The 27,112-nt window shown below is 40.4% G+C and overlaps 2 protein-coding genes across 6 annotated transcripts in view; one reads left to right on the top strand and one right to left on the bottom strand.

The window, feature by feature from the left end:
- The window catches only part of LOC140481941 (islet cell autoantigen 1-like protein), a 108,547-nt gene extending 94,846 nt beyond the window's left edge, over positions 1-13,701 (top strand). For both annotated transcript variants that reach the window (XM_072578678.1, XM_072578679.1), the window contains exons 12-14: positions 8,371-8,631; positions 9,262-9,372; positions 10,459-13,701. In XM_072578678.1, the coding sequence (XP_072434779.1) occupies positions 8,371-8,631; positions 9,262-9,372; positions 10,459-10,574 (488 nt within the window). In that variant the 3' untranslated portion in view covers positions 10,575-13,701. The remainder of the gene's footprint in view (positions 1-8,370; positions 8,632-9,261; positions 9,373-10,458) is intronic.
- Positions 13,702-18,864: 5,163 nt separating this feature from the next.
- The window catches only part of LOC140481940 (protein FAM117B-like), a 223,704-nt gene continuing 215,456 nt past the window's right edge, over positions 18,865-27,112 (bottom strand). For all 4 annotated transcript variants that reach the window (XM_072578674.1, XM_072578675.1, XM_072578676.1 and 1 more), the window contains one exon: positions 18,865-26,365. In XM_072578674.1, the coding sequence (XP_072434775.1) occupies positions 26,050-26,365 (316 nt within the window). In that variant the 3' untranslated portion in view covers positions 18,865-26,049. The remainder of the gene's footprint in view (positions 26,366-27,112) is intronic.

Raw genomic sequence — 27,112 nt, 5'->3', positions numbered from 1 at the left:
AAATAGTAGGACAAGTTGAGGTAATCGAACAAAGTTAACATGGTTTGGTGAAAGGGATTGTCAATATTTGTCAAATTTGCTAGAGTTCTTTGAGGAACTGGTAGATGAAATGTGTTTGGATTTTTAGAAGGTGTTTGATAAGGTACCCATGGAAGGTAGGCTCAAGATAGAGCTCACAGTATTGAGGGCAATGTTTTAGCATGGATCGAGAATTGGTTATAGAGTCATAGAGGTATACAGCATGGAAACAGACTCTCTGGTCCAACTCATCCAGATATTCTAACCCAATCCAGTCCCACCTGCCAGTACCCAGCCCATTTCCTTCCAAACCCTTCCTATTCACATACCCATCCAAATGCCTCTTAAATATTGCAGTTGTATCAACCTCCACCACTTCCTCTGGCAGCTCATTCCACACACACACCACCCTCTGCGTGAAAACATTCCTTAGGTCTCTTTTATATCTTTCCCCTCTCACCCTAAACCTATGCCCTCTAGTTCTGGACTCCCACAATTGAGAGGGCATGTTGTGATGAAAACATAAGAAATCTACAAGTAGGTTGAGAGTGGTCAAAAATCTAACTGAGTTTAAGGTAGGAAAGAGTGAGGTCATGTACTTCTGCAGAAAGAGTCAAAAGGCAGATAATTATTTAAATAGACAGGGAATCTGTAAATTCGCATGCATGAACACATCAAATATTAATAATCAGGTGCAGCAAATAATTAAGAAGGTAAATGAAATTTTTGCCTTTTTTTCCCAAGGGGGTCAGAGTTTAAAAATAGGGAAGTCTTGTTCCAACTGCAGAGGATGAGGGGGGTGAGGCACTAAAGACATAATTCCAGAGTAAGGGAATATTCATTTTAAAATTGAGAAATAAAGGAATTACTTTGCCTGGAGGCAAGTCTGAAATTCTTTACCTCAAAGAGTTGTGGAGGCTAGTTCAACGGGAAGTATTGAAAAAGGAGTAGATTGATTTGTGAAACATCAGAGTGTTGAATCTATTGAAAGCTCACGTGAAATAAGATTTGAGGCCAATATGAGATCAGTTCTGATTGTACAGAATGGTGAGTCAGGCTAGTGGAGCTGAATGGCCTATAACTGCTCCTATTCCCTATGCTAATGACTTCAAGAAGACACCTTCCCACTAATTACAGCAGTGTGGGAACTATTGTAGTTTAGACAATGGACAATAGGTGCAGAAGTAGGCCATTCTGCCCTTCGAGCCTACGCCACCATTCAATATGATCATGGCTGATCATCCTTAATCAATATCCTGTTCCTGCCTTATCTTCATAACCCTTGATTCCACAATCCTTGAGAGCTCTATCCAACTCTCTCTTAAATAAATCCAGAGACTGGGCCTCCACTGCTCTCTAGGGCAGAGCATTCCACACCACCACCACTCTCTGGGTGAAGAGGTTTCTCCTCATCTCTGTCCTAAATGGTCTACCCTGTATTTTTAAGCTGTGTCCTCTGGTTCGACACTCTCCCATCAGCGGAAACATGTTTCCTGCCTCAGAGTGTCCAATCCTTTAATAATCTTATATGTCTCAATCAGATCCCCTCTCAGTCTTCTAAACTCAGGGGTATACAAGCCCAGTCGCTCCAGTCTTTCAGCGTAAGGTAATCCCGCCATTCCAGGAATTGACCTCGTGAACCTATGCTACACTCTCTCAATAGCCAGAATGTCTTTCCTCAAATTTGGAGACCAGACTGCACACAGTATTCCAGGTGTGGTCTCACCAGGGCTCTGTAGAGCTGCAGAAGAACCTCTTTACTTCTATATTCAATCCCTCTTGTTATGAAAGCCAGCATGCTATTAGCCTCCTTAACTACCTGCTGTACCTGCATGCTTACCTTCATTGATTGATGTACAAGAACACCCAGATCTCTTTGTACTGCCCCTTTACCTAAATTGATTCCATTTAGGTAGTAATCTGCCTTCATGTTCTTGCCACCAAAGTGGATAACCATACATTTATCCACATTAAACTGCATCTGCCATGCATCTGACCACTCACCTAACTTGTCCAGGTCACCCTGTAATCTCCTAACATCCTCATCACATTTCACCCTGCCACCCAGTTTAGTATCATCAGCAAATTTGCTAAAGTTATTGCTAATACCATCTTCTATATCATTTTTTAAATAGATATTTTTATTAGAAATTTAACATTTTTACAAGTTTACAAAAAATAAACAAAACTCTCATATACAAACATTGATATACAATTAAATCAAATATACAATAGCCAAAATTTAACAAAAGAAAAAAAAACCAAAACTCAACTGTACTAATCTAACCTTCAATTAACCAGAGTATATATTTAAATCTCTTATGTGCTCGGAATGTGTTAACATTAGATGTAATAAAACCCGTATTCGTGCGGGATTCCTCTCCTAAGGGGCCCCGGACCAGCCAGGTTTGTAATCTCAATTAAATAAAAGCCCTTGTTAGGAGAGCCGAAATATCTGTATTTATGTAATTCAAGAAGGGCTGCCATATTTTATAAAATAATTCGGTCTTTCGGTGCACCATATTTGTAAGGAAGTCAAGGGGAATACATTCCATAATTAATCTGTGCCAATTTGAAAGTCCAGGGGGGCCCTCAGCCACCCAGTTCACCAAAATATTTTTCCTTGCACAGAAAGAGAGAATAGAAAATAGTCTCTTCCCGTACATGTCCAGGGAGGGAAAGTTCGAAAAGCCCAAAAGGAGAGATACAGGGTCCACTTTAATTTCCGTTCCTAAAATTTCTGTCAGGGTACTTGCTACTTTAGTCCAATATCTACGGATCTTATGACAGGTCCATAGACAATGTACAAGAGTGCCCACCTCTATTTTACATTTGGGACACATTGGAGATGCTCCTGCCTTAAATTTTGCCAATCGATCCGGTGCTATATGAGCCCTATGAAGTTTCTTCAGCTGGATAGCCTGAGTTCTGTTACAGATAGTAATTCTTTTAGCATTTTCCCAAATATCATTCCACGTTTCTATAGAGATTTCTAGTCCCAAATCCTGATCCCATGTTTTAAGCAGCTTGTCCATACCTCCCGATACTTCATCATGTAGTAAATGATAAATAGTACTGACGGAAGATACCCCCACTGGTCGTAGGACATTACATTCTCTATCTGATTTATAAAGACTATCCAATAACGTAGTCTTGTTCTGTATATAATCTCGAATTTGGAAGTATCGAAAGAGGTCTCCATTAGGTAATCCGAATTTCTGATGCAGCTGTTCAAAAGACATCAGGACCCCATCTTTAAATAGGTCCCCTAGACATGAGATACCCCTGGATCTCTAGAGTTTAAAAGTGGCATCTGTAAACCCCGGTTGGAATCCCCATGCTCCCACTATCGGCGCATAGGGGGATGTTTTATGTGAATTCCCCTCATTTTGCCGCATTATATTCCAAGCCTTGATTGTGTTTAGTATTATAGGGTTTTTACAGTTAATTTCTAAAAAAGTTTTAAATTCTTGAGAGAAGTACTTTACAAATTTACTATCTTTCATTAGGAAGGGGTCCATACGCCAATGCCGAGGGGATGTCCCATTGTTCCTCGCGTTAGTTTCCATATATATAGCAGCGTGGTCAGAAATTGCTATACTACCTATTTTACAGGATGATATGGAATTTTAAAAATTTGAGGGGGCAAAAACATATCAATTCTGGTATGACATTTATGTGGATTGGAGTAGAAAGAAAAATCTCTGTCCTGTGGATGAAGACATCTCCATACAGTTACTAATCCTAATTCTTTGTTCAGATCCACCAATTGTCTAGATCTGGGAGATACTCCTGCAGTACTCTTGGGAATCCTATCTATTTCCGGATCCATAATACAATTAAAATCTCCCCCTATAATTGTATGACGGGCACCAAAAGCCATCAATTTTGAAAAGGCTTCTGTTATAAATTTAAAGGGGTGTGCCGGGGGGCAGTACAAATTTAAAATCCCATATTCCTCTCCATTTATGAGGGCTTTAATCAAAGTATATCGTACAGGTTCGTCTTTTATCTGATTTAGGATTTTGAAAGGGAAATTCTTCCGAACAAGAATAACAACTCCCCTGCTTTTTGAGCTAAAAGAAGAAAAAAAGGCCTGATCAAATCCACCCTGTCGTAATTTCAAGTGTTCTTTATCCGACAGGTGTGTTTCCTGTAGGAGAGCTATATCAACTCTTTCTTTCTTAAGATTTGATAATATTTTCTTCCTTTTGACTGGCAAATTACTCCCCTTGACATTCCAGGTGCACCACTTAACCGACTGATCAACCATAATCATCTGGGCAAATCCGAGACCCCTCGGGAGGGGAAACCCTATCCAGAACATCCCGAGCATAGAGTATATAAAATTTACAAAAATAAAGGCTCTCTAATACACTCGCAACAGTATAATAAAAAACTATTTCTAAATAAAAAAAATATAAAATGTATCCAAGTGGAGATTTTCCCCCTTGTTCCCAGGGGGTGTCACTTCCTTTCCAAAGGTCCATCGTATCCTCTCCCAACCAATGCCCCACCCTTGACCCAGGCGCTCCTCAATAAGATGAGGAGAATTCAGATATAATACAAAGCTAGAGTTAACAGTGAGCACCCTACCCCCACCCACACCTGGATATATTTGGTAATGTTAATACCATATATAAATATATATAACTATAAAATTACAACCCCAACAAATAATATTTAAATATAATAATACAAAATAACAAGGGAGAAACAACCCCGCTCCTAAAGACAGAGGTAAAATAGAATAAGGTAACCACCTTCCCCCACCAACACCAACCAAACCCCCCCAGCTTATATATAAAAATATATATATATATAATATATATATATATACACACATACATACATACATAAAATAATAAAAGAAAACAACCCAAGGGGGGGGGGGTGTGTGGGGGAGAAAATCAAATTCCTCTCCCCACCCCCCCTGATAATATTAAACAGTAAGGTAAGAAAACAAAAGGGGGGGGGATATAAACCAAAGAGAGGGGGAAGGCAAACCAACATCCATTGTCTCTTACAATTTATCTAAGAGACTCCAAAAATTCCTTAGCCTTTTCTGGCGATCCGTATTTATACAGGGATCCTTCATGGTTAAAGCGTAGCGTCGCTGGGTAGCGTAAGGAGTAGTGAATATTTAAGTCCCTTAAACGCTTCTTCGCCTCGTCAAATGCCTTCCTCTTTCGGACCAGAGCTGGGGAAAAGTCCTGGAATAACATGATCTTGGATCCTTTATAGATCATGGCTTGGGAATCTTTTCCAAGATTTCTAGAGGCTTCTAGGAGTATCTGCCTCTCCCTATAGTTCTGCAGCTGGAACAGGACCGGGCGGGGGCGCTGGTTCAAGCCGGGCCCATGTATTGCGACCCGGTAGGCTCATTCCACCCTTACCTGGCCTGATCCAGCCTCCAGATTTAAAATCTGTGGCAGCCACTGCTCAAGAAACGCTGTAAGCTGGCCTTCCTCTTCCCGTTCGGGAAGGCCCAGCAAACGAATATTTTTTCGACGACCTTGATTATCGAGGTCGTCAATGTAATTCTCTAAGGTCCGGACTCGCTGTTCGAGAGTCTGGACCTGATCCACAGCCGATTGAGCTGTAGTTTCGGAGGTCGCGGCCTTTAGCTTTGCCCCTCCGACTCGGCACTCGATTTCCTGGATGTCTCGGTTGTGCTTCTGCAGCGCGGTTGAGAGTGAGTCCCATCGATTTCGGGACTCCTCGATAAAAGCGTCGATCTTCGTGTCCAGTTTGGAGATCATCTCCACAAGGCTTGTTACTGTAGGTAAGTCCCCTGGGGCGGCTGTGGACGCCTCTGCTGCAGCTGAAGAGGGAGAGGGTGGGGGAGGGGGTCCTGCTTGTTGAGAGCTGCGGGCTCCCTTCCCTTTGGTCATTTTTACTAAATATTAGACTGTTTAAATGTAATACTAAGCAACTAATTAAATTAAACAGCTATTATGAATGATTTGGTGAGTGTGGTGGGGGTGGGTGACCCACTTTACCCAAGTCTTGGGAAGAGCACGATAGACTCAGACTTGCTGGGTTGCCACCATTTTGGATCCCCCCTTCTATATCATTAACATGTATTGTAAAAAGCTGAGGTCCCAGTACTGATCCCTGCGGTACCCCATTGGTCACTGCCTGCCATTCCGAAATGGAGCCGTTTATCACTACTCTTTGTTTCCTATCAGCCAACCAACTTTCAATCCAAGTTAGTACTTTGCCCCCAATACCATGCGCCCTAATTTTGCTCACTAACCTCCTATGTGGGACTTTATCAAAAGCTTTCTGAAAGTCCAGGTACACTACATCTACTGGATCACCCCCGTCCATCTTCAGAGTTACATGGCAGCTGGTTCGAACACCACAAACTCCGACATAGATAATAAGGTGATAATTACCAAATAATTTGTTTTGTGCTGTTTGACAGATAAATGTTATCCAGGACCCTCGGATTAGTCTTTAACAGTCACTTTGCTCAATACTACACAGGAGTGAGTGTTAGCTTAGTGTCTTTACCCAAAGCATGGAATGCATCTTCTGACTTTGACGATTGAGTACAACAAACTGAGCTCCTCATCAAAAGATCATCAGACATCCTGGATCTTCCTTCATTCAAATCCTTCGTTAATATGGTGAAACCTATAAAACAGTGCCTAAAACAGATTCTTGGGAAATCATTCACCTCTATATTCATCCACTTACCCCAACCAATTAATGACTAGCTCCAGTCCTGTGCACTTTTTTTTGTTAGTAATCATGTATATTGATTACAAAATAACTGTTATCAAATAGCTACTGGAGGTCCACAGCTGATCTAGACAACATCCAGACATTCTCTTTATTGATTTATTAATGACTTTAACAAACTGAACTAGGTCAATTATAATTTGTGTTGGCCTTTCCTCAGCAGCTTCTCTTTGTTCATCACCCCATTACCATTTCCCCTATCCTTCCATCTTCCGTTCAGTGCATTGTATCTAGTGCATGACAATAATTCAAGCCTCTTCCTCTACTTCCTTGGCTCTATCATGCCTCAAGACTCTGACTGAAGCCAATTCCCTTTTGTGCTACGTGTATCAGTTTTGCTCCGAGGTCAAAACAGCTTAGGTGACTGGTACTCCATCCATCACCTTAAACATTGACACTCTCCATTATTAGTATACCCTGTCTGTGAAGGTGTTCACATTTAAGATGTACTGTGGCACCTCACCAAGGCTCCTTTGGCAGCACCTTCCAAATTTGTGATCATTGGCACCTAGAGAAACAAAAATAGCAGAAACATGGGCATATCACCCCTGCATGCCGTATGCAATCCTGTTCTGGAGAGAATCACACATTTATCATTACAGAATCAAAATTCTGGAACTCTCTCTAGTTTTATATGAACTGTCCCAGTTCAAAGAGGCAGCATATTCTCAGGAACAACTGAGACTGGCAGTAAATGACACTGGTTGAAAGTGAGGACTGCAGATGCTTTAGAGTCAAGAATGTGGTGTTGGAAAAGCACAGCAGGTCAGGCAGCACCCGTGAAGCAGGAAAATCCACGTTTAGGACAAAAGCCCTTCATCAGGAATGAGGCGGGTGCTCACATCTTATGGATGAATGCCAAAAAAAAATCTTTTGGGCTACTTTTGCTCTACTGCAAGAAAACTTTGATGTGTGATGGAGTTTCTTGGGAACATAACCATACAAAATGTTTGACCGTGAGGCAAAATTGTTTTACTTTTAAGGTTAGGGGGTCGAGAAACTTTGTTGCGAAGGTTTTGAAGAATAGTATAACAGTAAGGAGAGAAAGGTGGAGATGTTCCAGGATGAATTCCTGGAGTTTAGGGTGTGGAAGATACAACCAGCACCAATGTAGCAAATGGAGTGGGCACTGCACAACAGGCCTGAATTAGAGTCAATTAGAAATCCTCGAAGGTACTGGGGAAAAATTACAGAAATCGGCACGGGAAATCCAGGAGGAATGAGTTGGTGAACTTGAACCATCTTGAGGTAGTGAAAGGTGCCATTTAAATGTAAATTAATTATTAAATAAATAACTTAAAAACCTCTTCATAGCTTTGAGAGACACAGTGGTTTAGTTACATACACGCCATGTTTGGATTAATTAGCCTTGGACTAGCCCAGTTTGTTTTGGTTACTTATTTCCCTTTACAAATAGAGGCTTTCCAGCTGACTGCAGCAGTTATTGAATATGGTTTCCATAACACAACCACCTCAGCTTCTTTATGCTGGCTGTTGTCATTCAACACTCATTGATTGTGGTAAGTGCTCACTGTGTGTATGCCCTATGAGTGCTCAGACCCTTCAGCTTGTCGTCACCACTAATCTCCTTTTGTGTTTCAGTGCCAAAGGACTTTCTGCCCGACATGTTAGAAAGTGACAGTCTGGAGAAACACGAATTGACCTTTTTGAATGACCTTTTAAACCCTCAATCCAGTACGCCCGGTAACTTCAGCCACAAATGGCAGAGTACGTTTGGAAGCTCTGAGCTCGGTTCGGAGCCTGTGAGTGGGATGGTCAAACCCAAACCAACGGACACACCGACCGGTTTCTTGCCGTCCGAGCTTTTCGAGCTCAGCCACGACCCAGCAGGATCTTTCATTGGTGAGTTACCTTTCTTCATCCTCACTGCCTCTCCAAATTCCAACTCTTGTCCCATAGAGGCTGCAGTTTCAAAAACATAATTTCCACTCGTTCCAAGCCCCGCGGAAAGGATCCTGCTGTAACCAGTTCATCAGGGTGACACGAACAAACCTGCATTTCCTGATAATTTCTAGTGCTGCTGAGGACATTCGCAGTGAGGCACTTTTAAAGAGATTGTGATGGTCTCCATTGCCCCAGTGGACAGGAGTATTCCTTGATACCCAGTGTGGCAGCAATCCAGAGAATTCCCAGAGAAAACTCCCGATCCTTATATCGGAAGCATGGTGCACTAGAATGGGATTCTTGAGTTCATATGCCTCCAGAAGTATTGTGGTTACGGACACTGTCCAGTAAACTCTGTTGGCCTGGAAAATCCCAGTCTTCAATGTGAATATCTTCAGGCCCATTTGAATAAAGCAGGCAAATAAGGAAAGATTACCTGAAATGTCAGGCTAAGGTCTGGATAGGTCAGAGAGAGATAGAAAGCAAGACTGAACATCCCTTCCACAGCCCATGTATCACAAACTCTCTCTGTGCTTGAGTTCAGCATCTTGAGTGTGATATTCTAATACTGCTTTGTTAATGTTTGAGGTTGGACAGATGCACCCAAACAACAGCCAGCACCACTTCTAACCCCACAACATCTGGAGACAAAGGTTCCAGAAACTAACCCCCAGACTCTACCAAATGTTCCATCTAAAGGTACGTGCCATCGGGTGAAATAGAATACTTCATATTTCCTAACATAGACCGGGTTATCATTATCATTGTGTCAGAAAGAACAGCATTCCAAACAAAATAGATTGTAGTGAAATAAAAAAAGGAATTATCCTCATTGGCAAAATAGACCATTGTTTTGTCAATACGTGAAATGTTTAACGCTGGCAGGAAATCTATTCATGACCAAAATCAGAAGTCACATGACACCACCTGCTGGAGCAGTGCCCCAAAAGCTTGTAATTTCAAATAAACCTGTTGGACTATAACCTGGTGTTGTGTGACTTCTGACCTTGTCCACCCCAGTCCAACACTGGCACCTCCACATCATATTCATTGCTACACTGAGCTTAAGTTCAGAAGGGCTTATCAGGATCCCAGACTTGACCACTTCCATTGAAGAGGTTTAGCATTTTAGATTTAGCACCTGCAAGTATCACCGTCAGCACTTCCAATCCAGATACCTTTGCAACGAAACAAGCCTAAGCACTTCAGAGGCAATAGTTGTGAACTATAGTGCAATATGATCAATGCCCCAGAGTGAGGAGAGGAAGAAAGTGAAGTGGAAGATTTAAAATGAAAATATGCCATTGTGCCAGAATAGAATTACTGGCGAAATGCACCAATTTCTAACATTTGCACTTGTGGGCAGAACCATGCCAAAAAATGAGATGCTGGTAGCGGCCCTCCAGAACTTCCATTGGTCACCTTGAAATTAGGCAGTCTGCATAAATTATGCTGGTCTTCAACCTTATCTTTTATGTAAATCTACTTCAGGCATTTGGAAGTGACTAGATTTCACCAATTGTGATGAACTTAGTTAATGCTGGCACAACATAGTTGCCAAATCAGCCCCCACGTGACTGCACCTGTTGTCTGCTGTGTGAAATAAACTAAAATGCGAGGGGAAACCCAGCAGATCTCGCAGCAGCTGTGGAGAGAAACAGTTTTGTTTCGATGACCTCATATCACGTCTTCTGACGTCAGCTACTTGTGCACCTGCACACCGATACAAGATTGGCTTTTGTCACTTGGAGATGTTATTAATTAAATCTTTCCTCTTCCTTGCAGCATCTAAGGGCAACACACAGGACAAGTCAGCTTGGTTTAATCTGTTTGCAGACCTGGATCCCCTCTCGAATCCTGATGCAATTGGTCGTACAGCTGAGGACCACCTTAATGCTTGAGGCTGGGTGGGTGGAGAAGGCAGACACTAAATTATATAATACACAAATGTCTTACTACTGCAATTTTATCAAATATATATATATATTGTTTAATGTATATATTTACTAAAACACTGGGTTATGATCTCTTTAGCTACAGCATTTTAAAGAGTTGCATTGGGGATTGGTTCAATGGAATGATACTGAACCACTAAGCTATTGGGATGTGGTGTTGATGATTCTGAGTTCCTGTTTAATTTTTCATATTCAGGCTGCGCTGCTGTAATCTGGTTGCTGGGTATTTACCTGTTTACAGATAGCACCAAGCAGACGTTAACTAGTACCTCACAGGCTGTGGGATAGGGCCATACAGTGGATGTAGAAGCTGTGCTGCCTGATGATAATTTTCCCAGTCTGCTTGCTGTCTTAGGGCCTACACAATGTCTAGGTCAGCTCAATGAACATGGACATCAAGATTGTGATCTGGCAATGGGCTATTTTACAGCAGCATCGTATTAGTCACAAAGTTTCTTTTTTAAACAAGTTGGGGATAAATGGGCTTTTTTAAAAAATTTAATGTAGAAGTGTTCTTTGATTATACAATTAATGATTCATATCTATTTGAGTTTAATTATTTACCTTTTAATGTTGGACTGATTTTAAAAATGTGATTGAGAGGTGTTTTGAGTGATGTCTATAAGCTGACTGGTTTGGACCAAATTGTTTGTTACTAGACGCAGGCAGCTGTCTGTCTCTTTTTATGATTTACTCCTGCTGGGAGAACTCCAGCACGAGAAACATTACACTAACTTCAGAAAGGTAGGGTAGGTACCTGCCATTTGTCATTTGAGCTAATGTTTTCCCTTATGGCACTTGGATCAAATTTATCACTGACATGATTAGCAGTGGAAGTCATCCCTCCTTTCAATGGTGTGCAGCAGTAAGTGCCTTCTTCTGAACGGGCCTGTGGCTTGATGGAATAGGCCAGGTCATGCTGCAGAGAGACTGCAACCCTTCCTCACCATCTGCATTTTCACAGTGCAGTGTATAAGAGGGAAATACGGGAGTATTAGGAACAGGACTGTGAAGCCTTCCTAGCAATTACATCTTTAACTGTGGCCTTAGAAAGCTCAAATGATTCCTCCTTGGTGCCAATTTGAAAAAAATAAATAATCTGAAATGAAGTAAGCATGCTTCAATAAGACGCTAGTCATAGTGCCATTGGGTTAGTGAGGTGTCAGCCAGGATTCCTGACTCAGGCTGGTTATCTGGAAAAGCTTGCTAGACGCTTGATTTAATTGCTGCTTTTAATAGTCAAGTGGCCTTGCCCTTGAGGAAAGGGAGGCATGGAGCAGTGTCATGTGCCTGAGGAACAGAGTTTGGTAATTGTCAGCACTGACCCAGTAGTTGGGTTGTTGTTTTCACTCACTGTTCAGGAACTCACTTCATTGATGCCTAACCTCAAACGTTGAAAAAAAATCAAAACAAAGCGTTTGCAAGCTCTTGGAGATGTTAGGTTTTTGGTACTGTCCACTGTAACTCACTATATCATTTTAGAAAGATGAATAGAAAAGGGCATAGGCTGGTACAAGCTGTGTTTTGAACAGAATACATCACTATATAAACACTGGTTACTGTCCAAAAAGCAATAATTCTAGGTCTTGTAGAGAAAATAAAATAACAGCAGAGTTTTTAAATTCTAAGTTACAACCAGTGAATTGGGAAAGATGTTTCCTTTAATGAAGTGTAGTCTTGAGCATAGCATGCCTTTACAGTAAAAACTGTTACCTTGTCAAACATTAGAATTAAACACAGCCTCACTTTACAGTGCAACAGCAACACTAAATTTAAAATCTGGACCATTTGTGATCTAAAATTGAGCCATACGGTCCAATGAATCCCTAAGGTCCAGTCTGCTGTGTCCCCTGTTTTATCACAGAAGTGCACATGTAAATACGTCAGTTTGTTTGATCGCCAATCTCTGGTAACTTTGATGTGATCCAGAATAAGTGTATTATAGTCTGTCAGTTACAGAACTGCTCAAGATATACTGGATAAAATGCAATTCATACAGATTGCACACAAATCTCAATACTCAAAATAGCATGCATGAGGGAACACCAATACTGCTTCATGGTCATGAGACATGCTGTAGGCTGATATATGAGGAACGACTATGGAGATGAGTTACAAGAAGGAGCCTGACCTCTATTAAACTTTATCTCGCCAGAATGGGGAAAAAATGTCCAAGTACAAAGAATAAATGTCACATCATAAACTGGAGCATTAATAATTTATTGAGCACTCAGCCATTACGTCTGTGTCTCATTCACCACCATTCTTTTCTGCGTTTTTTTGTTTTAGTTTTAAGAAGACCTTTAGTGCAGAAACACCTGCCCATTTTCAATTGTTTTTGGCAGTTGACAGCCTTGTCGAACAATCATTCTGAAGAGCAGTCTGTTTCCATCATTTCCTACTTTTACGCGTGTGGAGTGAGTTGCCTGGTTTGTTTCTCACTGTTTGATTTTGCTTGTAGCCTGGATGCTGTTCATTAACCTACAGTGATGTAGATGGCAATGCAGCTACAATATACTTCCCCCCCCCACCCCAATTCCTATCCCATCTGCTAGCATTCCAGGCTGGACCGAGCCGAGTGAAACAGCATTACCCAGTGACCCATAATCAATTGAGCAGCTGGCAGGTGAAAACACAGCGAGAAAAGTACCAAATGGATAGAGTACTTTTAAACCATTAGTGTTTAATGTTTAAATAGTGTAAAATTACACAATAATTCAGTTGATCTGCACATCATCGCACACAGACCATTTGTAATAATTAACATCCATAACAGAGTTTCAGCAGATTCTCCAATATTGTACCCAATCAAATCCATATCAATCATGCTAATTGCACGTGTGGGAAGTGCAATTTCATGGATGAAGTCAACTTGTTTCAGTGAGGGTCATGCTGCAAGCACAGGTCTGTAATTTGACAAAAAAGGAATATCTGTGAAGATGTTTAATACTAATTGTAAAAGGTCAACAAAGAAACATAGGATTTGAGTTTCTCCACTGGTTGAGTGCTTGTATTTTCTATTGAATGCTTATCTGGAAACTTGACTTCTATTAAAAATAGTAATTTCTCAATATTTAATGGCTTTATCCTTCTTTAAATGCACCGGTCTCACAGAATGGTTTTATTTGCAATGCCATTTGTGATCACAAATCTTAATTGTCCAGTACCATTATGACATCTGTTCCTAGTTTGTTTTTTTTAACCCCCATCAATTCCAGCTATTTAGGTTCCATTGCTAGAGATCAGCACCATTAAAAACTTCCAGCTAAAGTCTAAATTTCATCTGGAAAATCATCTGGTGACTTTCATTAAGTTAGCAGTATCTTACATTAAGACTGTCATATGCTAACTTGCATCAATCTCCATTATTTATTGTTCCAAGGGCTGTGTCTACTGTTTGTTCTTTCCACTTGAATCAACATTAAAGTAATCATGGATTCACTTTTACTTCTCTGTCCTCTGTTCCCACTGACAGCTACTATCCATGCTTATTAACAAGCAAATGGAAATGGTCCAATGACACGCAATTCAATTGCTTCACCTCAATTATACCATCCACCAGTTTGTTTCATCTGCTTAACATTTGGCACATTTCAATCTTTTTCGTTTTGCCATAAATCGTTCACCCAGGACATCAATCTATCCCGGCTCCAACATTAGCCATTCAGCCCTTCAACTCATTCCATCATACAATTAGATTCTGACTGATCTATACCCCTAATCCTACACATCTTCACTTGTGTTTCAAAAGAAACATAAGGGGAGGCAGTGGCATTGTGGTAATATCACTGGGCTGACATTCCCGAACCCCAGGCCAGAATTCTGGGAACTTGGGTTCAATCCCACTATGGCAGAGGGTGAAATTTGAATTCAATAAAATCTGGAATGAAAAGCTGGCCTCATTGGTGACCATGTAACCACTGTCAATTATCATAAAAACTAATCCGGTTCACTAATTTGCCATTTGTACTTAGTATGTTGTTGTATGTAGGTCAGAATAACAGCAATGTGATTGACTCTGGGCAATAAATGTAAAATAAATTTTTAAAAGACTTTGGTTGAGCCTGTTGGACCTGATGCCCTGTTTCTACATTGAAACTTTCAAAAATGAAATGAATAGATTTTACAATCAACTCAATATCCATAGACCTCTAACAGTTCTAAGTTTCTAGGGTTCCAGACTTCACTTTCAAATGATCTAGCTCTAATTTTAAAAACATATTCCTTTGATTGTTCACCCGGGGAATATTTATTCTTAAGAATAATCCCTATAGTGTGAAACAGGACATTTGGCCCAACAAGTCAACACCGACCCTCCAAAGAGTGACCCACCCAGACCCATTCCTCCACCCTATTACTCTACATCTGACTAATGCACCTGAACATTGTGGGCAATTTAGTACGACCAATTCACCCAACCTGCATATCTTTGGATTGTGGGAGGAAACAGGAGCACCCGGGTCCCGGGTGTTGTGAGGCAGCAGTGCTAACCACCATGACGCCCAGTGTCTCCTCACGAGAGCAAGCCTCAAATGAGATAACTGTTCCTTGGCCTGAAGGGAATACAAATTAAATTTGTGCATCTTGTTGTCCAGTTTCACGTGACTCTGCACTGCAACCCTTCCACTATCTACTTCCACAGGCGCAGAACTACAATGAGCATGCTACCCCAGATGGGATCTGGTCAAGTTTCTAAACAACTGATGCTTAGTTTTACTCCTATCCTCTTAAGTATGCACGTGAAAGTCAGTCATCTACGTGCCAGGACATCTCTGCTCAAGTTTCTCGGAATAGTGTCTAAACCCCAAACACCTTCAGCTACTTTATCAATGACTTTCCATCTATAGGATTGGAAGTGAAAATGTTCACTGAGGACTGCACACTATTCAGCAACATCCACAACTCAGACAGTGAAGCATCTCATATCCAAATGCATAGGCACCTGGACAATATCCAGGTTTGGGCTGACAAATGCCAGGCAACAACCATTTCCAATAAAAGACAATCTAACCAGTGCCTCCTGACACTCAACCATATTACCATCACTGAACTCCCCCACTATCAGCATCCTGGGGTTACCATTGACCAGAAACTCGACTTGTCACATAAACATAGTGGCTACAAGAGCATATCAGAAACTAGGAATCTTGCAGTGAATAACTAACTTGCTGACCCCTCCCCCCCCCACTCCCCAAGCCTATCAATCATGTACAAAGCAGAAGTCAGGGGGAAAACGGAACATGCTTCACTTGCCGAGTTGAGTGCAGCTCCAACTATCCAGGACAAAACAGACCACCTAACTGACACCACAACCACAAGCATTCAGCTATTACACCACTGACTCAACAGCAGCAGTGCACCATTTACAAGATTTTTTTTTAGACAGTGGTTATGTGTGGAATGAACTTCCAGAGGAAGTAGTGGATATGATAGTTATGATGTTTAAGAGACAAGTTCATAAATAAGCAATGTTTGAAGGGATATGGACCAAGCGAGGGCAGGTGGGACTAGTTTAGTTTGGGATTATAGTCAGCATGGACTGGTTGGACCGAAGAGTCTGTTTCCTTGCTCTATGACTCAAAAATGCACTGCAGGAAATTACACCTCCAACATTGATAATAACAAGGGCAGCACATACATGGGAACATCACCAGCTGCAAGTTTCCCTCCAAGTCATTCACCCTGATTTGGAAATATATTGCAGTTCCTTCACTGTCCTGGATTAAACTCCTGGAATTCTGTTCCTACAGCATTGTGGGTTTAAGTGCAGCATGTGGAATGCAGAGATTCAAGACAGCAGCTCACTAAGTTCTAGAGGGCAGCGACGGACAGGCAAGAAATGCTGGTCCAGGCAGCGACATTCATGTCCCTAGTAACATTTGCACCACAAACATGTCTCTTATTGGTGACTGTCATGCCTGGTAATCTAACCACTTGATATTCAATAGTGTTACCATCACCGAATCCCCCACTATCAACATCCTGGAGGTTATCATTGACCAGAAACTCAACTGGGCTCACCACATAAACACTGACAAGAGCAGGATAAGGGTTAGGAATACCACAGCAAGTGACTCACCTCCTGACTCCCTGTAGCCTGTCCATCATCCTCAAGGCAGGAATCATGAGTGTGATGGAATGCTCCTCACTTGCCTGAATGGGTGCAACTCCAAAACCCTCGAAGCTTGGCACCATTCAGGACAAAGCATGCTGCTTGATTGGCACTATATCAAACAAAATCCACTCCCTCCACCGAAACACTGTAGCAGCAATGCAGAAATTCCACAAGGATCCTCAGACAACACCTTCCAAACTCATGACCACTTTCGTCAAGAAGGATGAGGGCAGTAGATACATGGGAACATCATCACCTTCAAGTTTTCCTCCAAGCCGCTCACCATTCTGACTTGGAAATATATCACCATTCTTTACTGTTACTGAGTCAAAATCTTGGAATTCCCTCCACAATGGCAGCTCACCACTACCTTTTCAGGGGGAAATTGGGGTTGGATAATAAAATGCTGGCCAGCAAATGATGCCCAGATCCCTCAAATAATGATTTCAAGAAGTTTCATTTGCATTTATTCTTGTCAGCTCCTGTAATTCCAGTTTCCCATCATTTAGAAAATAATCCAATTTAATTTTCTCAAATTTAAAGTGGTGACTTCTCACTTTGAGCAAAAAAACGTAGCAACTTACCTGTCCCTTTGCAACTTCCTTCACCATTTATTGTTCCTCCTTAACATCATCTGAAACTTCCTACAAATTCTAGTCCTGCACCCAAATCATACAGCAGGGAAACAGACTGTTCGTTTCAATATAATCCCAAATTAAACTTGCCCCACCTGCCTGCTCCTGGTCCATATCCCCCCCAAACCTTTCCTCTTCATTTACTTCTCTAGGTGTCTTTTAAAGATTGTAACTGTGCCTGCATCTACTACTTCCTCAGGAAGTTCATTACACATCCGAACTAGCGTGTGAAAAATTTGTCCATGTCTCTTTTAAATCTCTCTCCTCTCAGCTTAAAAATATGCCCGCTAGTCTCATCGGTAAATTTAATGAAAACATTGACACTCAGAATAGATTCCTGGAGAACATCACTAGTCACATTGTGCCAGAGTGCATGTTCTTCATCCTGACCGTTTGCCTATCTTCTCACCAATTTCCAACCCAATTTATAAGCTTGCCTCCATATTCTGTGCACTCATTTTTGCTAGCAGTCTCTTGTGGAATCTTACCAAATGCTTTATGGAATTTCATAAGGATAGCATTCATAAACACACCTTTGCTGAACCATATTCATAAACTCACAATATTCAGCTACTCTTGCATATAGCAAAGCCATGCAATATATAGCAAAAATATATAGCAAAGCCATGTTGGCTATTCTTTATCAGCTGTTATTTGTTCATATGTTCAGTCACTTCATGACAGAGCAGGGTCAAGAGCCAAACAACCTACCATTGCTTCAGAGTGTCATGTCCAACCTTAATAGCAACCTATGGAGAACATACTAGAATGTAAGACCTGCTAGTTCCAGCTTTCTTAAATAATTAAGTGCAAATCCAAAAAAATCAAATTTTAATTCCCAAATCATGGGACTTCAACCAAGTTCAGATTCAGATACAATTTGGTTTGTGTCTGTTTTCTCCTTCTCAAACTTAATGTTACTGTCTCCGTTTCTAAGATGTTTCCTTACTATCAGATAGATTATTTATGGCTCAGTACCTGTTCATTTTAAGCATTTGCTGAAAGTTGCCTGCACAGTAAAGTCAATACTGTCCCATTGTTGGAAACCAGTTCATTTAGGAACATCTCAAACCTGATTTCAGCGACACGTAAGGAAATAATCACAGGTATGCCGAAGACAGCATCATGCTGCTGTCATCTGTGGGTACTCTTGGCAAAGTGGTGGAGTGGTGCAGTAGGGGTAATATCACATCTGGAGAAACAGCAGTAATGTCTGGCAGAATTATCAGCCATGATTCAGATGCATGCTACTTTAAGTAAGGGATGAAGTGGAAGCCAATCAAGAAAGAACAATTCAACATTTCTCCAATAATCTATTCAGAATGTTTGCTCTCAGTTGAAAATGTACCATCCTGCCAAAGGCATGTGAGCATATTCCAGCACAATTCGACAGATTACCCTGTGTGCAGACCGAGATAAGCCGTACTATCACAATGCCAAATTTTAGATTTGAAACAAAATGACAACAATTAATGAAAACACAGGCTCCTGCTAATCATCCGCTTTACTTGTTTTATGTACGTTTCATGCAATACAAAGGGAGTTTCCAGTTCAAAGGTTGCAATTCTCACTTGTTATGAGTGAATTTCAACAACTCCTAAACATTTGGTCAGCAGCATTAAACTAACAGAGTCACTGGATCTGTTTCTGCAAAACGTAGTCTTGGACCAGCAGAAAGAGTTGCTTAACCCAGTCACCTCCCCAAAACATAAATAAAATTAAGTTACAGTACCACCAGTGCTTTGGCAATCAAAATGAGTGGTTTACTTAAATCTATTGATACCAGAAGCACCGAGTAAGTTCTCAATAATTTTTTCATCACCCAAAATAGGCAGCATTCAATCATTAACCTCAACAACCAGATATCAGGGAAGTTGGCAGTGATTCTTGGGTTGTTACAATCTCTATTGGCTGTGGAACTGTGCCAGGCCAAGAACAAGACTGAATTATTTTAAGCAGTGTTGAGCAGTTATCTCTATAAATGGCCCAATCACATAATGTTTAAAAGTAGAAATAGGCAAGACCTTCCAAATGGAGCAATATCCGGAAACTGAGAACACAGGGTAGCTTAATGCATTAGCAGCAGAATTCCTAGTTCAACCTTCCAATTGAAAAAAGGAAGGTTCAGGGAACAAAGTGCCCCAGAGTAAGGCAGAAGCACGGGCTTTCAATGCAGGGAAAAACTCTTGATAAAATGAACTTAAAACTGTCTTCTCTCTGCTGCCATCAAGGCAAAGAATGTGGTAATGTGTTACAAGTGGCAAGGTCAGACAAACTGAAACATAGCCATTGCATAGTGTGGATTTACAGATCTTAAATGATGGGTTGAAACACCTTGACTTTAGAAGATCTGTAACTGAAATAGACACTCAGGAGTCTGGAATCTGAAGGGATAGATCCTGAGAATGTCTTAGAGGTTGGAATCTTATTGATGGATTTGAATAGTTTATATATGAAGCAGAGGCTAGAGTACAGAAAATCAGTTCATACACTGAATGGTGGATTCATCAAACACAGAATAATTGTGAATTTCAGATAACATCAAACTGCAATAAATACAGAATCCTGGAAGCTGACTGTCCTCATGGTCAAACCTGAATTTAGAAACAAAAAAAAACATTGTTGAATTTCAGCAGGTCAGGCAGCAGCTGTGGAGAGAAACAGAGTTAATGTTTCAGGCTTAGCTGTCTCACTGGAAGCTCACTCAAGTTGAATCTTTAACTTTCTCTCCACAGGTGTTGTCTGTCCTGGGTAAATTCATAGCTTTTCTTTGGTTTTTAATTCAAATTTCCAGCATCTGCAGTATTTTGCCTGTGTGTTGCTGTCAAATCTGATCCTGTCTTCACCCAGCTGTCAGTTTCCAACTCTCAGTTTCCAACTCCCAGTCACTAGACACCACCATAATCGAAAATCCTGCCAATTTGTCCGAAAGTTCTAACACCATTTTTTAAACACTGAATCGTAGACTCACCACCACAGATTTGCCCTGAGCATGGACTACCAGACAGTTATCAACATAACCACCGAGGACTGGCTCTCGTTTTTTTTTGCAACTGTATGGCTTCATTTTCTCTTGGAGGTTTGCAGTAAATGTATAGTTAATTATTGGAAATAACCCAGATCTAAAGTCCTTTTCTTAGGTGAAGGCGGAGCAGGGGTAGGTGAGAAACTCAATCACTCAAGGCAGGGACAGCAGGTGAATGAACAAAATAAACCAGGATCCTTATTCCTAATTTGCCAGTGAACTTGGTGAGAAACTAGCCAATGTGTGTCAAATAAGGCCAGAGCTGATCAGGCTGTCCAGGCTCATACAAAAACAAAGACTTAAGTACTTGATGGTTAACTGCCACTAATCAGACTAGACCTCCGCAAGAGCCAGTGGTGCACAAAAAATGAGAAGAAACTCTTTCATTTTGTGACGGCATAACACATATCTCAAACAGTGTCATTTTCCCAGTGACATCACCACTCTTTCAACAGGCTTCTCGCTTTTACTAGGGCTAAATATTAGCAATATATTTTAGATGGAACTTCCAACAAGAGATAAAATCATCCTTCTAAACAATATATTGTAGCACAGCCTTAGAATACCTGAAAAACTGGTCCAGTGAAACTACTTTTGGATACAGTTCTTCTTGGACATTGCTACCTTGATTTACTTAATGACAAAGTACGTGCTTCCTCCCCCAATGTCATGTTAATTTCACAGTTAATTGTTACTTTTCTAATGCCTAGTCCAAGTAGCTGTAGCTGTGGTTGGCAATTACAGCCAAGTCTGCCGCTACCCTCACTGCTTATACATGCTGCACAAAAAGGTCATGAGCAAATACCACTTTCTGTCCCCACCCAACAACTTGCCCAAGATCTGAATATTATCTCATGTGGTTTCATTACATGTAGCATTCACTACCTGAGCCAGCTGGGATTATGACCTCAATAACTGCAGCCTGATGTTCACAATCCACTCACTTCTCCATTTCACAACCTATGTTATTTTACCAGAGGAAGGAAATATCTTCCAACGATGAAGGGGTAAGAAACGGAGGAAGAATAAGAAGGAAGGAGATGGAAAATGGAGATACATGGGGAGAGAAGTCAGTCACTTTTGGGATAAACAGGCATGGTAGGAGTCTCCAACAGCTGGTTATAGCACACAAAAGAGGAAAAACTTTCTAAATCAGGTATAAGGTTCTTAAAAAGAAACTTTTTTTGCTTATTAGTGATAAAACTAAACTCAATACACTTCCTGGCCTAGCCCAGTGATAGTATAGCTGCTTGATATTTTTCTTATTTTCCAAACAAAGGTTTATTTCTCTGCTACAGACCAACGTAATCTTCAAATTTGAGGAATAAATAACATATGAATATCTGTTTAATTTCTTTCTGCTGAAATGCTGGAGCCAAACTTCTCCTGATTTATTCGGGACACTCGAGTTAGCATCAAGGATGGGGTGCCATAACAATCTGAGGCAGAATTGCACCGAAACCATTAAGTGATGCTAAACATAATGCATACAGTTAAAGGTGGAACTCATTGGTGAAGGTCTGTGACAGATCCTCAGGAGGTACGAGGCAGTATAAAAACAGTCTTGCGTTTTCTGAAAATTTCAAACATAAGGTTTTCCCTATGTGAGGGCAACAGATCCAGTGTCTCTGAAACAAGTTAGTCTAATGTGTTACTCAGATTGTTGCAATAATAATATTTAACATTGATCTTGAAATCCAAGAGAGTATTTCTAGACCTAGTACACAAAGCTCAGCATAAGAAAAGGATTTAGAAAATAGACATTACATTTACTATATAACTTTTTCCAAACATACTAACAATAAAACATTTTTCTTTACCCCAAGTCTCTGAAAAATGCCAAAGCAATTTTAAGACTTCTTAAAACATTGAGGAGAGATTGACTGAATTCACCCAGTCTGAGTAAGAAAAGGCCTCTTTCACATGAGAACATCACCTTAACGAAAAGTGGAAAAGATTTATACTTTAGGTCGCCCACCAATGGCTCTTGCCTCCATGCAAACCTCAAGTCGAGTAAGACATGTGACTAACTGAGGAGAGGTTTTAGTGGTGAAACACTGACATAAAATGCTCAATTGATGTGACTGGTTCTTTCTGGCGTGTACAAACATTGTACATAAATTTTCTTACTAGATTATAATGGTCCAGTCATAATAACAGGTGCTGCAAACATTTCACTCCAACACAATTGCAGCCACTCATTTGGAATGTCTTATTGCTAATCAATCGCTTTGCACAGGACAGGTTCCTTGACATTATAAGAGTCAGCACAGTTGGCATGAGGAGCTTAGCAACTGTGAACCTCACCCATTTAAAGAGTGAGTTCAGTTTGTTTTGTACGGAGCACTCAATGTGCATGCTAAAATGGTGATATGAGAACATTCAAAAAGATTTAAGGAGTGGTATAAGGGTAAAGGAAAAGGAAAGAACAATAATCACTGGGTGACTGCAAACAGAAGTGGTTGCTTTTAAAACAGATAGACACAAACCACTAAAAGTAATCAAACAATTAATAGAATATTAGCTTTTAACTCAAGGAGTTTGAAATTAAAAGTTTGAGAGTCATGTTTCATAAATTAAATGAACTGTTGGAAGTTCTCAGGTCAGGCAGCATCTATGGTGGACAGCAAAACAGCTTCGAAGGGCTAACAGTTACTCCTGTTCTTAAGCTCATACAACATAAAACTGCAGACAACACAGCAAAACAAGGTAAACGTATGGACGGCTAAGTAACTGGTGAACACAGTAAACACAGGACAGGAGATGAGGATAGCAGTGAATATTAAAACCGACAATGTTTTGATTAATACATTTTGCAAACATATAGAAAAACAATACAACTGAGCAATCCCAATGGTGACAATGTCAAGTAATCAGGGAATAGTAAATATTATAAGAATATTTGCTGTTTTCACAAAAGGAGAACAGTGGCAATCTCCTAAGAATAACAGCTCCTTTATTTAGAAAGGGAATGAGGGGATAAGGCACAGGGATATGTATTGACAAAAATGTTGAGTAAGTCAAAAAGGGACATGACACTGGGCTTGATATACTACAAGGGCACTTAAAGAAGTAGGTCACATCTTTCTATATTTCAGGAATCATAAGAAGTGGAAATTGAAACCAAGGATTGGAAAGCAGTTAATGGTTAACTTTAAAAAAAAGACGACATAAAGGATAGACTACTGTCAGTCCTAGGAGATGACAAGGAGTTGCTGGCACATTCACATGCCTAGTTAAATTCTGGTCAAACTAAAGCAAGGATATCCAGACATCAAAGGGGTCTCTTTTTTAAAACTTTAGTCCATATGTTTTGCAACTTGCTCAAATTCCTCAGTTACCAGTACACAGTTCTCACTTCCATGGCTACCCTGGGCTGTGAGCAACTTTTTTTTTTAAACAGCTTTTAAATTCCAGATGAAAGGCATTATCAAAAACGTAGTCATTGCACAAAGCTCATTTCACAAGGCAATTAGTCCAAAGATTATTCCAGGATAAAATCCTATAACAGACCCTACTTTTTCCCTCCAAAAATAACACTCCCACCTCAATTCAACCTGTCACTAACAGAGACTAACAATACCTACTTACTAACTGTAGACTCCCCTTATTTTGAATCAGACCCTCAAGATATGAAAAATAAACCTCTACAATAAATCTGCAAACAGCAGCGGGAACAAAATGCCTATGTCAACAATATCCAACCTCCAAAAGCTGTATAACAGATGCTATTTTTATAATATATCTCAAATTAGAGATTCCATCTCGAAGGCTGGCAAGATTCTAGTGGATACAGGAAAGATTTCTCATACAATGTATTGCATATCATCTCAGAAGCTATTAGATTGTGATGATCTCTAAAGAGACAGTGTGTTTCCTGCAATGTGCCTGGCTATTGAAGTCAATACTTCCTGAATATATAAAAGGAAAGGATCCCTCCCAGACTCAAGGTTGCATGCACCACATGTCTGTCAACAAGGTGCATGCAAACCCTGCAATACAGTGAGCTCATCTCTCATTTACACAAACTTATGATTGCCTTCACTGAGTACCTTCAGTTAGAACATGAATACACAATTCAAGAAATCTGGTAGAAATTAACACAATTTAAAAGAAATCAGGACCTGGTGACTCATTGCCAATCTCTTCATTCTAATTAATAGGATGAGACATGTATTTTATCAAACAGCATGTAAAAACTGCATTTATAAACTGATCCTCACCATAGGAACAGGAGTTGGTCTATCAGCTCTTCAGGCCTGTTATGCCATTTAATTAAATCACAGTTGATCTGTACTCACTGCATTTTCCCTTAATTGGGAAAATGTCAATTCAGATAATGAGTTAACGAGCTTAGAATGCTTTAACCATCTGAGGAAGAAACACTTTGAGTGATTGATAGGGAGGCAAGAATGTAGGCAAACTTCATACTCAGGGTCAGAGTTCCCACATTTCTTAACCTTTATAATCAAGGGTAGTTTCAACATTATAATACAAAACTTTGTTTCTAATATGAACATCCTCCAAATAAAAGTTGGAAGTAGTGGAAAGGGAAGGTGGGATGTCGAAGCGTAGAGACAGACTTTACATTTTGAAAAGCTGCAAAGATTTTCTCACTCCCCAAGGACATTACACATTTGACATATTAGGGGTCTTTGCTTGCAGCCAATTGCAAAAATAAACATCTTAAATTTTCAACATTTGGATTTAAAATTGTGGCTGAAAGCCAAGACAGAAAAAATTATAACCTCCATTAGGACTCAACACATTGAATAGTTTCAAGCAGAAGCACAATAATGAGCATCAATAAAGGCAGTGGGGACAGGCAAAATATTATTTAGCAACAATGACGCACAAGCTTAGTTTATAATGGTGTATGATTACAGTGGAGGATGTGAAAGGTCAAGGGGGGCACAGTATGAAAAGTTTTAATATTGTTTCATTCACCATCGCATAGCTTCCATTTCTAGTACTGCTAATGTCTTAACATAGACATAACAGCAATATTTCAAAAAGTATAATGACCTATTTGAAAGATCTCCACTTTATCTGGTTAAGCTTTCTCATGTGAAATTGGCCAATGATACAGCAAATATACATGAGCACAAAAGAAATGAGGAAAATTTCCTGAGAACAGAACTACTGTTGCACTCAAGTGTTGCACTAGTGTAAAGCAGGCTTTCAACTGCCTTTGATTAACTTGGAAATATTAACCTTGTATATAATATATATATAATCTTTATTTAAATGTAAACAGAACAGGAACCATTAAAAGATAAGGCTCCACAAAGGAGGGGGGAAATAGTGACAGTCCTTTCAAGTAAAATTTTGTCCAATTGCCTTGCTCAAACTTGTGACCTTCCACAGATTAGTCTTTGCTTAAATGGGAGAACATGCACATTTAAAGTACAGTATGTCAAACATCATACACCATAGCAGAACCACCTCCCATTGTGAAAAGGTCTACACTCTGCTATTGGAAGGCAATTAGTAAATTTTGCTGTTGAGTTAATTGGAAACCCTACATCCCCTGCTCCCAGCCCACCTTTGCCTGTACCCTGGGCCTGAAACCTTATTGCCAAGTTGTAGAGCTGCAGATATGTGAATTTGTTGTAGGTCTTCCCAGCGAAGGCCTGCTTCACTGGATCATTTCTCCAACTCTTCTGTCTGCGCTGACTGCTGGTGTACTGAAGGCTGCAGGTGGCCCATACAGGTTCCTCTTGAAATTCTATCTTGCTCCATGTGTGTTGGCAGAGGGATAGGTTGTGCCAGTGATACTGTGGGAATAACTGCAGCAGGAACTATGAGGCCGTGATTGGAGCCCTTCAGAGTAAGGTCTTGCGTGGGCAAGAGTGGCTTCAGGATACTGACCAGACAGAATGCAGAGCCACTTTTAGGGATAAAGTTCACCTTATTTTTATCTGGGCAGAAGAATTGAGGAACTTCATGCAGCTGCTTTGGTCTGGAATAAAGGAAACACAATATTAGTAATAAAAGAAATTAAATTTTATTACAGTCATCAAGGTCAGTTGACAAGCCTGTGGGCACAGCTTATTTTAAGTGTAGTTACCAAATTTCAATTTTTCAGCCTTAGAAGATTGTGGATTCAAGTTGTATGCCAGATACTTCAGCACATAATCCAGGCTACCATTTCAGTGCGATGCTGAAGAATATTGAAATACAATTATAGTATACTCACTGTTGTAACAGAGAAAACACAGCAACAGAGAGATAAAAGGGCACTTGATTTGCTTAGAATTCCACTGCACTACTCAGAGGAAAATTCTGGATGTAGGTTTGCTCACTGAGCTGGAAGGTTTGTTTACAGACGTTTCGCCACCATACTAGGTAATATCATCAGTGCGCCTCCGGATGAAACACTGGTGATATGGCCTGATTTCTATTTATGTGTTTAGGTTTCCGTGGGTTGGTGATTTCATTTCCTGTGGTGATGTCATTTCTAGTTCTTTTTCTCAGGGGTGGTAAATGGGATCCAAGTCAATGTGTTTGTTCATAGAGTTATGGTTGGAATGCCATGCTTCCAGAATTCTCATGCGTGTCTCTGTTTGGCTTGTCCTAGGATGGATGTTATGTCCCAGTCGAAATGGTGTCCTTCGTCTTCTGTATGTAAAGATACTACCAAGAGTGGGTCATGTCATTTTGTGGGTAGTTAACGTACATGTATCCTGGTGGCTGGTTTTCTGCCTGT

The sequence above is a fragment of the Chiloscyllium punctatum genome, chromosome 10 (genome assembly GCF_047496795.1).
Source record: "Chiloscyllium punctatum isolate Juve2018m chromosome 10, sChiPun1.3, whole genome shotgun sequence".
Classification (NCBI taxonomy): Eukaryota; Metazoa; Chordata; class Chondrichthyes; order Orectolobiformes; family Hemiscylliidae; genus Chiloscyllium; species Chiloscyllium punctatum.
This window is presented reverse-complemented; position numbering and strand designations above follow the sequence as displayed.